Genomic DNA, 16,315 nt, shown 5'->3' with positions numbered 1-16,315 from the left:
GCTACAATATAAATGAACCTTAAAAACATGCAAAGTGAAAGAAACCAGACACAAATAGTCACAAATTACATGACTCCTTTTATATGAAATATCCAGAATAAGCAAATGCACAGAGACCAAAAACATATTGCTTGCTTGGGGACAAGGCATAATGGAAGTGACTGCTTAGTGAGTACAGAGTTTCTTGTTGGGGTAATGAAATGTTCTGGAACTAGACAGTGGTGCTAGCTGTACAATACTGTGAATTTATTAAATGTCACTAATGGTAAATTTTATGTTATATGCATCTCTTACCTCAGCCTGTTATAAGGCTAAAATATCATAGACTTGGTGGCTTAAACAACAGACATTTGCTTCTCAAAGTTCTGCAAATAGAGAAATCTAAGATCAAGGTACCAGCATATTTGGTCTCTGGTGAAGGGTCTCTTCTGGTTTTCAGACAGCTACCTTCCTGCTGTGTGCTCAAATATTAGCAGGACAGGAAAAGGGAAGTAAGCTCTCCAGGGCCTCTTCTTATAAGGGTGTTAATCCCATCTAGAGTCCCACCCTCTTGAACTCATCTAAACCTAATTACCTCAAAGATCCCACCTCTAACTATCATTACTGGGAATTGGGGTTTCAGCACATGAATTCTGGAGGGACACAAGCATTCAGTCCACAGCAATATATTTCACTGCAATAAAAAAAAATGTAACAGATTTATAAAACTGAACTTCCAATGACCAGTTTTTAAAATGTGGTTGCCAGCATTCATCAACAGACTAACCGCTTACTTGCAGGAGTAAGTATCCTAAACTGAAAGCCATGTCTAAACCACACATTTTGGTAAAATAAAAACTATTTAGAGGAGATTTACTTTTTTTCTTCCTGGCTCTGTTTGGTATTAAATATATCAAATAGAAAACTAAATTACACTGGTTAAGGCTCTTTAAACAAAATATAAAAATGACTGTTCCTATCAAAAACTGTTTACTCTATACGAGCTGCTTTTAATTCTCCTCCCCGCCCCGACATGGAGTTATGCTCTGTCACCCAAGCTGGAGTGCAGTGGCACAATCTCGGCTCACTGCAACCTCTGCCTCCCAGATTCAAGTAATTCTCTTGCCTCAGTCTCCCAAGTAGCTGGGATTACAAGCATATACCACACCCAGCTACGTTTTATATTTTTTGCAGAGACAGGATTTTGCCATGTTGGCCAGGCTGGTCTCTGACCTTGTGATCCACACACCTCAGCCTCCCAAAGTGCTGGAATTACAGACATAAGCCACCGTGCCCGGCCTTTTAAGTTTTATTGAATCTAAAATGCAGGTTAATATTAAAAACTTCACTGATGATAAACAAATGCTATTTAGCATGGAAACATACTAAATAACCTATATACTTAATGTTTTAATATACATTAAATAACCTATACATTTAATACATTTAATAGTAAATGTACAAACCCTTAAGAATGAATAAAAGATGTATGTGTTTGCTATTAAAAAAAAAAAATGGTTGGCCATGATGGCTCAGCCTGTAATCCCAGCACTTTGAGAGGCCGAGGCGGGTGGGTCACTTGAGGTCAAGTGTTCGAGAACACAGTGAAAAATCATCTCTACTAAAAATATAAAAAATTAGCTGGGCACAGTGGCATGCACCTGTAATTACAGCCACTCAGGAGGCTGAGGCAGGATAATCGCTTGAACCTGGGAGGCAGAGGTTGCACTGAGCCAAGATTGTATCACTGCCCTCCAGTCTGGGTGACAGAGTGAGACTCTGTCTCAAAAAAAAAAAAAAAAAAGAAAAAGAAAAATAGTATGTTTAGGGAGTTATTCCTTTAAACATGGACTGTTTTGCCATCACATGGGTAACTAAAGATTGCTGGGCTTTATGAAAATTAACAGAGCTGGATTTACTTGGAGATGACCAAATTTAAGGGTGGCGGACCCCAAGTTTCTAGTTTAATTATCCTTCAATTTAATCTATGTCTCTATGCAGAGATAAAATAATATGAACAAGAACATCGTTCCTGTCTCTGGAGACTTTGCAATTTAGTAGAAGAGACATACATACATACAGGTAATTATGGAAGTCTCAATATTTTGTCTTTATCTCATTCAATCCTCAAAAATGACTGATGAGTATACTGTCCCAGTCCACTTTTATGAAGCAATGTACAGAACTTGTACATTACATGTAAATACTTGATTTTGCAACAATTTTACACCTCCAGGGTTTTTCCTGAAGTTGTTTCCTTTCCAATCCACAATAGCAAAATATGTAGCCAAATAGCTATTCTGGCCCTTTTCTCATCCTCATCAAATTCCTTACAAAACATAGTAAGCATAATTTTTCACATGACTATTTTCATATCATCTCAATTCCTTCAAAAACAAAAAAAAAATCAGTTCAAAGTTTATTTTCCTTAAAGCTTCACAAAAAGGCTACTGGTTTATGTCTCACTCAACTTATTAACCACCTCTTCCTGCAGAGATTGAAAGATTTATTTAAAGTTACTTACTTTTTTTCTCTAATCCAATGTGACTGGTAAAAAAAACATTATTTACATCAACTGTCGTGATATCACATTTTGAAAAGGAGACTGACAAGCACCCATAAACTACCATAATTATCTCCATGCTCCAGTTTCTCAAGTCGCAAATCATCTGCCACACTGCTATGCAAGTCGTTGTTCTGAAATGTAGTTGTAAGTATGTCTCCATTGTTTAAAAAACCCACAAAGCTTCCCTGTACTGCCACCTCTCACTGAATCAGTTCAAATTACTTAGTTCTGTCAAACAAATTTAGCTCCCCCATAATCTAGAGCCAACCTTTTTGCCTCAGTTTTTGACATACTACCTCATATATCCTAGGGGCAATCATACTAATGAGAATCTGCAGTCCCAAAAAGTACTGAGCTATTTTATATATAATTCTGTATATGTTATTTTTACTTGTTCTTCATCAGCCTCATTCTAACCCAAACCCTCTTCATTAGTAAAAGACTAAGCTTTCATGTTTCATCTACTTTAAAGTTCCTCACTTCCTATGTCAGTCAATCACTTCTTCCTCAGTGCTACTGATGTATCCTCATACTCTCTTTTGTAACGGTTTTAAAACAGTCCATATTTAAAGGAGCAACTAACTAAACATAAAGATTTTGGTATAATACTTGTAGCAGCTGCACAGCTTTTAAGAAAATCCAAATTACAGCATCTGTAACTCAAATATTGTAATATAAAGGAAGTGCTGAATTTTGTTTTATAAGTATCAGTTCTGTAAACACTTATATTAATTATAGGACTCTCTTATCTGAAACATTTTAAATAAAACGTTCTAATTTCCTATGTGCCTAATACACACATAGGGTTCACAAGAATTTGTTGAATGAATAAATAGTAAGAAAATTGCAAACTAATTCATAAGAACTAAAAAGTTCTGTAGCAATCTTAAATGTCTGAAAGGTAATCATGTAAATGAATTGAATTGTTTTTTGTGGTTCTAAGGAACTATGGAACTATGAGCACTACAATGAAATACACTGTACTTCCACATAGAACCGTCTAACAATTAATACCCTTGATAGGCTCTGTTGAGAAAACTGAGCCCCAAATTAGTAAAAGAATTCAAGCAAGACTAAGTAACATCTATCAGATGCCTAAACCTTCTAAGAATAAAAAGGCATACTATGGTAGTTGCTGGTGCTTTGCTTTGTTGATATTTTGCTCATGTCTGACCTAGAAATACAACCTGAACTGATGGTATGCGTGATAGAACTCTTCTTCCAGTAGCACAGGCGAAACCTGGATCCTGACCAAGGTAATTGTATTTTTTTCCCTACGTAGTGTTATGTTTCTATCAAATGGACAACTAAATCAAAAGATTATGTTTCAGTGGTATTGCAGAAGGCAATACAATCTTATCTACTCATTAAGTCGCTAGTTAGAAAATTTTTTAGCAGTTATCTTCTAAAATGTTCCCTTCGTGCAATATAGTTCTCAGCTATGTTATTTGCATGCCCAGTTTTGAAAGCTAATCCTTATCCTAGTATTAACAGTATTACTGTGCTTCTGGGAGTATATCACAAAGATGGATATTATCCTCCAGTTATTTGTTTAATTAATATGCTAGTTACGTTATATAATAATTACCTATCAAAAGTTTTATTTTATTAGTCTTCAGATCAAAAATTTTGGTGACCAAAACACAAATGTGAATCATGAGTCCTTTGTTTTCTAAATAACATTCAAGGACTATCAACCTCTTTAACTCTAGGTGGTACTAACAATGTTGTCCTGCATGATCTGCACATGTACCCCAGAACCTAAAGTACAATTAAAAAAAAATAAAAGTCAATGACTGCAGGACGGTGGTGGGGGGGGAAGGCGGGCGTTAAGGCTTATAAAAGTACAAAAAAGAAACTTAAATGTTATCCCTCTTCAAAAATACAGAAACTATGTATTCAGTTGGGATTTTTTACCTATTTAAAACTTTAATAACTTACTTTAGAACTTAAATATCTATGTACTATATCTTCCTGGTAATGGCTATGAATTTTTTCCATGTGGGTAACAGGGATTTTAATTCCATATGCTAGATTTACCTTGGTACTTGTAGGAGAAATTTTCATTTCCTTTTAGCACTGGAGCTCAAATATGAATACAGTATGTACAACTGTATATTGCATTTATTTTACCTTTTGATACATGTACATTTTAGTACCTGAAGCTATTGTACTAACAATCTAAACTTATAGAGCCTAAATTAAACTTTATATATATAACCTGTTATTAAAAAATAATTCAGTTTCACCATACGGCCTATTAAGAAGCCACTGGGAGACAGGGACATTAGGGAAATTAAGGAGAGAGATACAAGATACTGTAAAGTAAGAAGTGGCTAGAAATATCTACAAAGGCACTAAGGTAGGCCAAGTAAAAAACTTAGAAAAATATGGAAATAATCTGTGGTCATACTCCGAAACCAACAGCGCTAAGTACTAACTACAGGGCTAACTTCTACCTAACATTTATTCTCTCCAGCAATTTCTCTCTCTACAAATATCTTCAAACTCATTCTCTAACAGTTCCTAGTTGTCTCTCACCATATTTCTAAACCCTCAAATTTTCTTTATTGTCTTCTTACCACCTTAACAAGAATAATGTGGAAACAATGTATTATCTTTAGCTTTATTTTATATTCCCTGTCCTGCTTTTCAAAAACAGATAATGTGAACATTTTATATTTTTCTCACACAAAAAAAGTAAACTATTATAGTATCTGAATGACTTTTTCCAGGGATAACAAAAAAAAAAGTATTTGCCCTACTTGACTAAAAGATGGCTACAAACAGTCTAGATGAAAACCAGATTTGGAAATTCTAAATAATGCCTAATGTATGATGGATAGTTGTACACTACAGTATTTGGGAAAATATGAGAAAACAGCACATAATTTGACTTTTAAATTATTATGTTCACTTCCAAATTTAAAATGTTTTAATCTGTGTGTGGTTAGAGACAAGCAGATGGAAATATTTTTTTAACAAAAAAGTATCTAACATAAAATTCAAAATAAAAAAAAAAGAAAACCTGAAAAGCCAAATTCAGAGATGAGTTAAACACTTTATCAAGTTCACTCTCAAACTAGTTCTAAGTAAGGAGCATGACTTAGAGCTTGATTTCCTAAGGTAAACTTCTTTTAATTGCAGGAAAGAGCATGTTGAAAACCCAGACGGTCACATGTGTTTCCCTCTCCTTCTTATTTTGGCCACAGAAATAAGAAGCATAAGAAAGGCTGAAGCAGCAAATGTTGGAGGGGAGAAAGCCATGTGCAGTATGCAGGATTTCTTCTTAAAGGCACGGAAAAGAATTACAACTAGCAGCAGAAGTAAGGAAAATCAACACTCTTTTCACAGGCTCTAAGAAAGGTAAAGGTATGTCAACAAACTAAGTAGACCTGAGGAAATTTTTAAAAGTTAAAGTTTTTCACAAGACAGGCAAGCATGGCTATCTAAAGAGCATAAAATGAAAATAAAAGACCTTTCCCATCAATAAAAAGGAAGTCTAGGCAGAAATAATTTCTCAACCAAGTAAAGACTAGCAAAGTACTTCCAGATTTGTATTATGAACCTGTTTTCTATTATACACCTCTGTTTATACTCATCTATTACATAGTACCTGAATACCAATTTTAAATCAGTAAAGCAATGTTGAGCTATAAAGGTGTGTTGTACTTGCTTTCAGTCACTACCGGAGGAGACCTGCCTATCAACTAGCTCAGTATTTCAGTGGTTATAGTCTGGGAATCACCTGCATCAGAATCACTTAGGAGTCCTTATAAAAAGTTGGATTCCTGGTGGAGCCCACCCAAGATCTATTTTGTCCTCAAGGAATCTGCATTCTTAACAACCCTCCCCCTTCCAACTAATTTTAAACACTAAATTTAAGAATCACTGTAGTAGGGTCCAAGCAACTATCAGCCATAATTATCTGAAGATAACTCATAGTGTAGCTAACAGAGATCCTAGGGAGAAATAAGCAGTCTCAAAAAGGACACACTTGGCCTTTTTGCATACATTTAAAGATGGATAACAGATGTGTCGTCTCAAAATCTCCAAATGTTTCCACTCTTTCCCAAAACCTTCCTACCACAACATACTAAGTATGAAATGCATGAGTAAGCCAAGTTAAACATTTCATGAACTTAAACTAAAAAATTGGCTTTGCCTGTCTATAAAAGTTTCATAAGACAATAAAAGATACAAATATTTTAATCTTTCTCAGCATTCCTTCTTCTTGTTTCCTTCTCATATTTGCTTTTTACTCAAAGCTTTAAGACTTCTAGAAATGTTATATCACTATACCAGAATCTATTTTAACATCTATCCAATCCCATGTACAAATTATGCTTAAATCTTCTACTGCACAAATTGTGTATTGTTTCCTCAGACAGTACACAAAAATTCACCCAGTATCTTCCTCTCTTCAAATCAGTAGATTTCAGTGGTGAAATTGCAAAAGGGGTTATAGTAGTCTTGCTACAGTCTGAATTTGAACCTTCACTATATGCCACATAGTAAAAACAAAGAATGTAAAATATTATTTAACCCTCTTGGCAATCCCATGAGATAGGCATTATTATTATCCCCATTTTATGGATGAGTTGCCTAAGGTCCAGAGACGTCCAGAATTAAAGAGCTAGTAAGCTAATTCAAGCCTAGGCAACCTAACTTTAGAACCAGCCTTTTTAAGCACCACACTATCTTGTAACTTGAAGATGCCACTTAGGATTAAGCAATTCACCAAAACCTAGTTGACAATCTGAATCAACTGCATGCAACTTTCTCTTTTTTTTGGAGACAGTCTCACTTTGCCACCCATGTTGGAGTGCAATGGTACAACCATAGCTCGCTGCAGCCCCTACTTCTCAGTTTAAGTGATCCTCCCACTTCAGCCTCCCAAGTAACTGGAGCTACAGGTGCACACCACCATGCACAGCTAGTTTTTTTTTTTTATTTTCTGTAGAGACAGTGTCTCACTATGTTGCCTAGGCAGCCTTGAACTCTTGGGCTCATGTGATCCTCGTACCTGGGGCTCGTCGCAGGCATGAGCCACTGGGCCCAATCAGGCAACTTTCTAAAAATGCAGATTTATCAGCCAAATAATAGGTTTCCTGAATCTGACTAGGTGGAGGTTGTGAATTAGAGAATCTAATTTTTTTTAATGTGCTTTTCGGTGATTTAAAAAAAATTTTAATAAAATAAGACAGGATCTTGCTATGCTGCCCAGACTGGTCTGGAACTCCTGGACTCAAGCAAATCTCCTGCCTCAACTTCCCAAAGTACTGAGATTACAGGCATAAACCACTATAACTGGCCACTTTCAGGTGATTTTGAAATATATCAAAAGCTAGAAACAACTGTACTAGTTCACCAAAGTGGCACACTGGCAATCTTCATGGAATAACTCATGGTCTGGAAGTTAAAGGCTTAAGTTCCAGTTAATTGATTAACTAAAATGTACTTACTACCCCATTCTCTCTCTCTCACTACCCCTCCCCATCTCAAGGAAATAATAAGAAAAGAGAGCTGCTGCTCTGTGCCATCTTCACATGAAAAACTAAACAAAAATCACTGATATTTTATCTTGATTACTCTAAGGCAGAGTTAGACCTTTACTAAAAGAAACATTAAAGGTGGAATTTAGAGTTGAAAGGAATAGTTCTATCTCTGGCATTCCTCTCATGTTACAGAGGGAAAAAAAAATCCTGTTTTTTAAGCTTCCTCTTTAACTCAGTTCACATTTGTAATATTTAAACAGTAAATATTTGTGGTCTACTACTGTGTGTGCAACAGAATTGTGTAATATAATACCACTATATTAGAAATGGAAGTGACTCTGAATCTCTCAATTTCATGGATAAGGAAACTGAAGTCCAGAAATACAGTGATTTGCCCAAGGTAACATAATTTTTTTTTTTTTTTTTTTGAGACGGAGTTTCGCTCTTGTTACCCAGGCTGGAGTGCAATGGCACGATCTCGGCTCACCGCAACCTCCGCCTCCTGGGTTCAGGCAATTCTCCTGCCTCAGCCTCCTGAGTAGCTGGGATTACAGGCACGAGCCACCATGCCCAGCTAATTTTTTGTATTTTTAGTAGAGACAGGGTTTCACCATGTTGACCAGGATGGTCTCGATCTCTTGACCTCGTGATCCACCCGCCTCGGCCTCCCAAAGTGCTGGGTTTACAGGCTTGAGCCACCGCGCCCGGCCAGGTTATCACATTTCTAATCTGCCAACTGAAAACCACAAATTTTTAAGGTGAAGTCCTGAACCAACGCTGGAATTCCAATGGTTTAGTGTAGGTCCCTAGAATGTTGTTTTTTGAGTTTTTAAAAGAAAATATTGAATCTGAGATAGGGGAAGGAGACCCAGGGAAAAGATATAAAAGGCTCTTGAGTCACTACTCCCCAATTTAACATAATGGTAGATTCACAACACTCTAAAATCCTAATAGACTTTTGTGTTTATTCTAGAGCAATTAATTACATATTATTTTCAGCTTTTCTAAAATTTTAAACATTAATTATATTAGCAGGGTTGATTCTGAACAAAACAGATTTGAATTAAATAGATTCTTCCTTCATTCTCCTTGTAAATAATTGTATCAGAGTATTAAACAGCTGCCTGCTTTGGGAAGCTTTTAAAATATTTTAAAACATCAGAAGGTTCATATTTTGCCTTTTCTTTAGTGATTTGAGAAAGGAACTTTTTTTTGAGAAACTCACTTTGAAACTGTAGCCTTTATTTTAATTGACTGGGAGGAATACACGCTATGGAACAAGTAAGGGAGCCATATAGGACAGAGATGTTTATGATGGTTCAGTCAGAGGATTATGATTTTGTCAACTAGCACAAATTTCAGGTGGAAAAAAGGACGTGTCTAACTTTGCTGTTTCTGAGAACTTTAAATTAAGAAAAATTATACCTATAGGAATTTAGATTTTCCCATGTCACATTTAATAAGAACACAAAAAATTTTCATCGATTTTCGTATTAGGGATAATGAAGAGTATTTACATGTGAAAAGAAATCACTGAAAGAGTCTTTAGTTTTTCCTATTCAACCCAACCATTGTAAAAAGAGCTCTGTGAAAATAGCTTTTGCCATAATATTTACAAAGTTTCAGAAGTCAACAACTACAAAGAAAGCCATATGGATCCTATATGTTTCAAAATCTATAAAGTAAATTTTCTTTTCAGATAAAAAGAAAAAAATCTTTGATTCTTTCTTCTCTACCTTAGCAATGCCCTTTAAGGCCACCAAATTCACACAAACACTTGGCCAAAAAAAAAAAAAAAAAAAAATATATATATATATATATATATATATATATATATATATATATATATCAGCTCTACCAGGAAACACAGATAAGTATCTATGTTTCTAAATAACAGTAGCTATGCCAATGCAATCCTACCAAGCTTCAAAAGTATTAAATGGACTAAAAACAAACAAACAAAAAACTATGAAAGAGTCTATCTATGTAAAAAATAAGCCATTCTACTTAGAAAACAGACATGAATTTACTTGAAGGACCCACAAAAATGGTTTAGAACTTTTTCTTATTTCTTTTTTTTTTTTGGAGACGAAGTTTCGCTCTTGTTACCCAGGCTGGAGTGCAGTGACTCAATCATGGCTCACTGCAGTCTGGAACTCCAGGACTCAGGCAATCCTCCTGCCCTAGCCTCCAGAGTAGCTGAGAATATAGGCACACATTACCATGCCCAGCTTAGAACTATTTTTTAAAAAGAGTAACAAATGGATCCTTGAGAAATTAAGGCAAGCTTGGAAACACAAAAGATTTCAAAGAAGTTTTCACTCCTCTTCACTGCTGAGTGGTATCCATCTACCATTTCAACCATTTTTTGTTGCTGTTGTTCTGAGACGAGCCTTACTCTGTTACCCAGGCTGGAATGCAGTGGCACGATCTCAGCTCACTGCAACTTCTGCCCCCAGGGTTCTGGCAATTCTCCTACCTCAGCCTCCCTCCTAGCTAGGATTACAGGTGCCTGCCACCACGCCCAGCTAATTTTTTGTATTTGTAGTAGAGACAGGGTTTCACCATGTTGACCAGGCTGGTCTCAAACTCTTGACCTCAGGTGATTCACCTGCCTTAGCCTTCCAAAGTGCTGGGATCACAGGCATGAGCCACCGAGCCCGGTTGCATTTCAACTTTTATAGACAGGGAAGGGTCAAGGATATGAGGGAATGGTATTTCTGTGGCTCTGATAGCCAAGTCACCATAAACACAGAAGGGTGTCTATGTGAAGCTGAAGCAAGCCCCCAGTAGGAACTGAAATATATAGAACTCACCTCATGTGAAAGGGAAGGAAAGTGGGAGATGACCACCAAGGCCCTCCAAAATGAAAGCAGTCATATTCTAAATGAATTCCTCTATTTCCTATATGATATCTACCAAAATGATGGGTTTTTTTGTTCGGGGAGGGGGGAGGGGCAGAGTCTTGCCCTGTCATCCAGGCTAGAGTGCAGTGGCACGATTTCAGCTCACTGCAGCCTCTGCCTCCTGAGTTCAAGCAATTCTCTGATTCAGCCTCCCAGATAGCTGGGATTCCTGGCACCCCCCCCCCACCACACCTGGCTAATTTTTTTTGTATTTTCAGTAGAAACAGGGTTTCGCCATCTTGGCCACGCTGGTCTTGAACTCCTGACCTCATGATCCACCCACCTTGGCCTCCCAAAGTGCTGGGATTACAGGCACGAGCCACGGCGCCCTGCCCAATGTGTCTTAATTTAACATAACACTATGTAGTAATAGACACATTGTTGTAAAATATTCCTCCTTCTTAAGTAAATATAAAACTTTTTTTTTTTAATCCTTCTGTTATAAATTTTTGCCTAGTTAAGGGAAGAAGAAGGGAAGCACAGAGGATAAACAGGTGCGAGAGAAAAGAGCCATAAAGTGAACAAATGTTATACACTGAACATAAATATGGACTGGAAATCAGGAATCCTGGTTTCAAATCCCAGCCTGCCACTAGCTAACTAAATTACCTTCTTTAGACAATGAGATTCCTCATCTAAATAAATGAGGTGGGAGTAAGTGTTGGACCCAAGATCAAGATTCCATCCCAAACAAGCAGCTTCCAAAGAGAACTCTCACCGGAGCTTCAGAGTTGAGAATCGCAACCATGCATTTGGGAGTGGGGTTGGATCTCTTGGGTTGTATTGTGAGACAAGGATAGCTTCTAATTATTTTCACTGAGGATAGAGACTGTTCAAAATTACCTAAGTAGAGCACAGTAAAAGGGAATCCATGAAAGCTACCAATTGAACCCAATCTGAATGGTGTTCTTCATACCAGTTGCTAGGTATTGCAGATTCAGAGATGAATGTCACAGTTCCTGCCTTTAAGGTGCTCAGAATTCAGTTAAGGAAAACTGTACCTGACTCTGCCCTTTCTTTCCCAAGAATGTCATACAAAGAAAGCACTGACTCCTAGAGTCTTAACATTCAGACCTCTATGAGGAAAGATGAGGCTTAGAGAAATTAACATTAGGGCACCTAAGTTTTCTGACTTCAAATCCAGTGCTGTGATACATATGAATAATGTGGTTATTTGAATGTCATCTAGCTATATTAAGTTCCATTAGTCTGAAAGTAAAAGAAAATTTTAAAATTTAATCAAAATTCCTGCCTACTTAAATACCATGGAAAATGAAAGAAAAAATAAAATTCCTGCCTACTGCTAATAATATTTAAGCCTCTCATAAATAACATTGTCGGCACAGTGGCTCACGCCTATAATCCTAGCACTTTGGGAGGCCAAGGCAGGTGGATCACCTGAGGTCAGGAGTTCAAGACCAGCCTGACCAACATGGCAAAACCCCATCTCTACTACAAAAATATAAAAATTAGCTGGGCATGGTGGCGGGTACCTGCAATCGAAGCTACTTGGGAGGCTAAGGCAGGATAATCACCTGAACCCAGGGGGGCGGGGCAGGGTGCAGGGGTTGTAGTGAGCGGAGATCGGGCCACTTCACTCCAGCCTGGGTGAAAGAGTAAAATTCCTTCTCAAAAAAAAAAAAAAAAAATCATTAATTCCAATACATACATATCTGTCAAACTTAATCCCCACTAGCCTGCACCCCACCTGCAGGTCAGAAGCAGTTGTCTAAATCACCTCTATTTGCAACACGTGGCAGAAAGCATGAACTTAAGAGTATAACGGTTGAATTTGTAATCTCCAAAGCCCCTCCCAGATCTAAAATTGCCTGACATCTGACCTCAAAACATGATCAAGACAGATATGACCAATAAACACCCAAAGGCCACACAGTGTCACAAATTTATAAACCTAACTCACCTTGAGATCTTTTAGAATATTGCCAGTACACGCTTTAAATATATTTTTGCAACTCTATTACAAATACAGATCTCATTACTATATATATTGTCCTTAGTAACACAAAATTAGGATTTTCCACTTTTAAGAAATTTCGTATTTGTAAATTTATTCAAGCAAAGAAAAAAGGGAATAAGGTAGAAAGGAATAAGAAATATCAATTATAATCAGAAAATTGTGCCTTTATGTCTACAAATATGTTCGCTAATTGAATAACCTGCTAAAACTTGAGCAAAGAATTTGCTTCTTTCACTTCTGGTTATAGTCAAGATACCTGAAAAGGTAGCAAAAACAAAGTAGAGAGAACTCTATAAAGGATAGTTTTACAAGTTGGGGATATTTTCCTATTTGCCTAGAGATTTTAAAAAGGGTGTCAAAATCTAACTCAAGGGAAATTGCTTTTACAGTAATGTACAACTATTTTCTGACTACTTTTATTTATCCCTATTAAATCAACAAAGCCTCATCCTGAAATCTGCAATGTCCAGCACCATAAGTTTTTTTGTTTGTTTTGTTTTGTTTTGTTTTGTTTTGGGAAATGGAGTTTCGCTCTTGTCCCTCATGCTGGAGTGCAATGGTGCAATCTAGGCTCACTGAAATCTCCACCTCCCAGGTTTAAGCAATTCTCCTGCCTCAGCCTCCCTGCCACCACGCCCGGCTAATTTTTGTATTTTTAGTAGAGACGAAGTTTCAGCATGTTGGCCAGGCTCATCTCAAACCCCTGACCTCAAACAGTCCTCCCACCTCAGCCTCCCATAGTGCTGAGATTACAAGCATGAACCCCCGCGCAGGCCCTAATTTAATTTCAAGCATATCTTGTGAGCCCGACTCGGTAGCCCAGGCCCGTAATCCCAGCACTCTGGGAGGCCGAGGCGGGTGATGGATCACTTGAGGTCAGGAGTTCGAGACCAGCCTGGTCAGCATGGTGAAACCTTGTTGCTACTAAAAATACCAATTAGCCAGGCATGGTGGCATGTGCCTGTAATCCCAGCTACTGGGGAGGCTGAGGCAGAAGAATCACTTGAACCTGGGAGGTGGAGGTTGCACTGCACCGAGATCACACCACTGCACTCCAGCCTGGGAGACAGAATGAGACTCTGTCTTATTTTAAAAAAAAGAAGAAGAAGAAGAAGAGGAAGAAAAAGAAAAAAAAGAAAAAGAAAAGAAAAGAATATCAAGTCAAATTACAAATACAATGCCATAAAAAAAAAAAGTTATTGGGGGGAAAAAGTGGAGGCTTATCTGGGAAAATTAGAGAAATGGCTTTCCTAAGGTAAAACACCAATTTGGCTTAAATACTTGAGATCAAATTATAAACATCAAATTGCATTTTAATAAAGGCCACTGAAACACATGATTAAACACTGTGAAGCACAACCACTTCTGATTTTAAGAATTCACAAACCACTTGAATGGATTTAGACTCTGTGCAAATACAGCAAATAGACAGCTCTGCAAAATGACTTCCTTTTCTCTTTCACAACCACACCCGTACACACATACCGCCTCCCCGCAACAACCTAAATCCTTGTAGTACAGTTTTTTAAAATTGGGGACGAAGAAGGTTATCTGTTTTTCCAGAAAAGGCAAGTGCAGATGTGGCACTAGCCAGCTGACCAAACCTGGCTGCTCAGAAGCCAGGTATGATTAGCAGGTACGCCTCCAGCCGACCAGGCAACAGAAACACTCGCTGTCCACAGACCTCATAACTTCTACAGAAACACAAAGCCAAGCCAGTTCCTCTTCCTCCAGTGACAAATCAAAGCTAAGTCCTGACGCTTGCGGGCCGGCACGGAAGCTGCCGACCAAACTCCGGACTCCCGGCTCCGGCTCCGACCCAGGCCCCGGCCCAGGCCCCGGCCCCGCCACGCGTCCCCGCGCAGCCTGCGCTGTACCTGGCGAAGAAGTCCGCGAAGCCGCCGCTCCGTCGAGCCCGGGCCGCAGTCCCCACGGGACCCTGCTCCGCGGCGGGCGAGGGCACCCGCGGCCCCGCCGGGGGCAAGTGGTCGCAGGCGCTCTGACCGCGGCTCACCTCGAACGTGTTCCGAGAGTTCAAGCGAATGTCAGAAAAGCCCAGGCGCGGCTCCGCACCCCCGCTAGTCCTCTCGGCCGAGGGGCCAGGGGGCGCGCCCTCCCGGGGACCCCCGGCGCCGGCCCCGGGCCGCTCCGAGTCCTCGCTGCCGCTGCAGCTGCTGGCCGGGCTGTCCCCCGAGCCGCCGCCCGCGCCCTCGGGCTCCTCGGCGTCCGCGGCCACCAGGCAGCAGCTCCGCAGCGGGTCCTCAAGCGGCGAGGCCCAGTCGGACGGGCCGCCCGCGCCGTCGGAGTCCTCGTCGCCAGGCCCCTCGAGGCGGAGGCGGCCGCAGGGGCGGCGGCGGCGCGACTCCCGGCCGCCGGCGCGCGCCAGCCCGCGAGCCTCTTCCAGATCGCGACGGTCCCGGCCCGGCAGAAAGCCCGAGTCGCCGTTGGTCATGCCTCCGTGTCGCGGCGCGGGGCCATCCGCCACCTCCGCGCCGCGGTGCTTGGAGCCCGAGTCCGGCGGGCAGGCGTCCGATGCCGGAGCTGCCGAGGGCGGCGGGGCGCCGGCCTGACCGGCGGGGAGCGGACAGCGGCAGAGCCCCGGCTCCCGCTGTTCCCCGGCCTCCGCGAGGTAACACTGAAGGAGCCGGCGAGGCGGCGTCTCCTCCTCCTCTTCAGCGTCCTCCGGCGGCTCCACAGCGTCGACGCCTCCGCCAAAGCCGCCCGTGGCCCGGATTACCTTCCCGTCCTGGCCCGCGGGCTCCGGAGCAGGCACCGGGAGCAACTTGGGGTTTCTTCCCGAGCAGGCTCCGGCATCCTCCGGACCCACCATCTGGGGGCGGTGGCCGCCGCCCCAGGAGGCAAGGAAGGACTCCAAGCGCAGGCTTGGTTGGAGAACAGCTCTGGGTGCTGGGGCCGCGGCGACAGCCGCCGCAACGTTCCCAGACCCACCCCTCCCACCCGCAGGGTCGGACAGTTGCGGGAGGGCGGGCACGCGCTAGGACTCGCGCACGCGCAAAAGCCGGACCGGTCAAGCCCCGACCTGGAGATTCCCCGAACCATAGAGACGGTAGCTAGAGAGACGCAGGCTGCCAATCTAGGATCCGCCATCTGGATGGTGGAGGCTGGTTGGCCCGCTCCAAGCCTCCCAGTTCTTACAGAAGCGCGGGAATTGCTCGCTTAACAAAAATTCACTTGATGTATTTCATTTATGGTAGTAAAATACTCCCATATTTGGGAAGTATTCGCTTGGGTAAGTCCTTCCAGCTCTAAGTGGTCACCAGTAGACTCTACGATTTTTACATCCTTCTCCATCATCATTGCCACAGTTCAGGGCTTCATCGCTTCATCAAGGAGGGTCAACATCCTTCCTTCTTCACTTTATTTAACA

General features: G+C 40.7%; 1 protein-coding gene across 3 annotated transcripts in view; it reads right to left on the bottom strand.

The window, feature by feature from the left end:
- Window positions 1-15,921, bottom strand: part of TBC1D12 (TBC1 domain family member 12) — a 124,710-nt gene extending 108,789 nt beyond the window's left edge. For all 3 annotated transcript variants that reach the window (XM_039465331.2, XM_039465332.2, XM_074382605.1), the window contains exon 1: window positions 14,805-15,921. In XM_039465331.2, the coding sequence (XP_039321265.1) occupies window positions 14,805-15,757 (953 nt within the window). In that variant the 5' untranslated portion in view covers window positions 15,758-15,921. The remainder of the gene's footprint in view (window positions 1-14,804) is intronic.
- Between the last annotated feature and the right edge of the window lie 394 nt (window positions 15,922-16,315).

This window comes from Saimiri boliviensis, chromosome 12, assembly GCF_048565385.1.
Source record: "Saimiri boliviensis isolate mSaiBol1 chromosome 12, mSaiBol1.pri, whole genome shotgun sequence".
In the NCBI taxonomy this organism is placed as follows: Eukaryota; Metazoa; Chordata; class Mammalia; order Primates; family Cebidae; genus Saimiri; species Saimiri boliviensis.
This window is presented reverse-complemented; position numbering and strand designations above follow the sequence as displayed.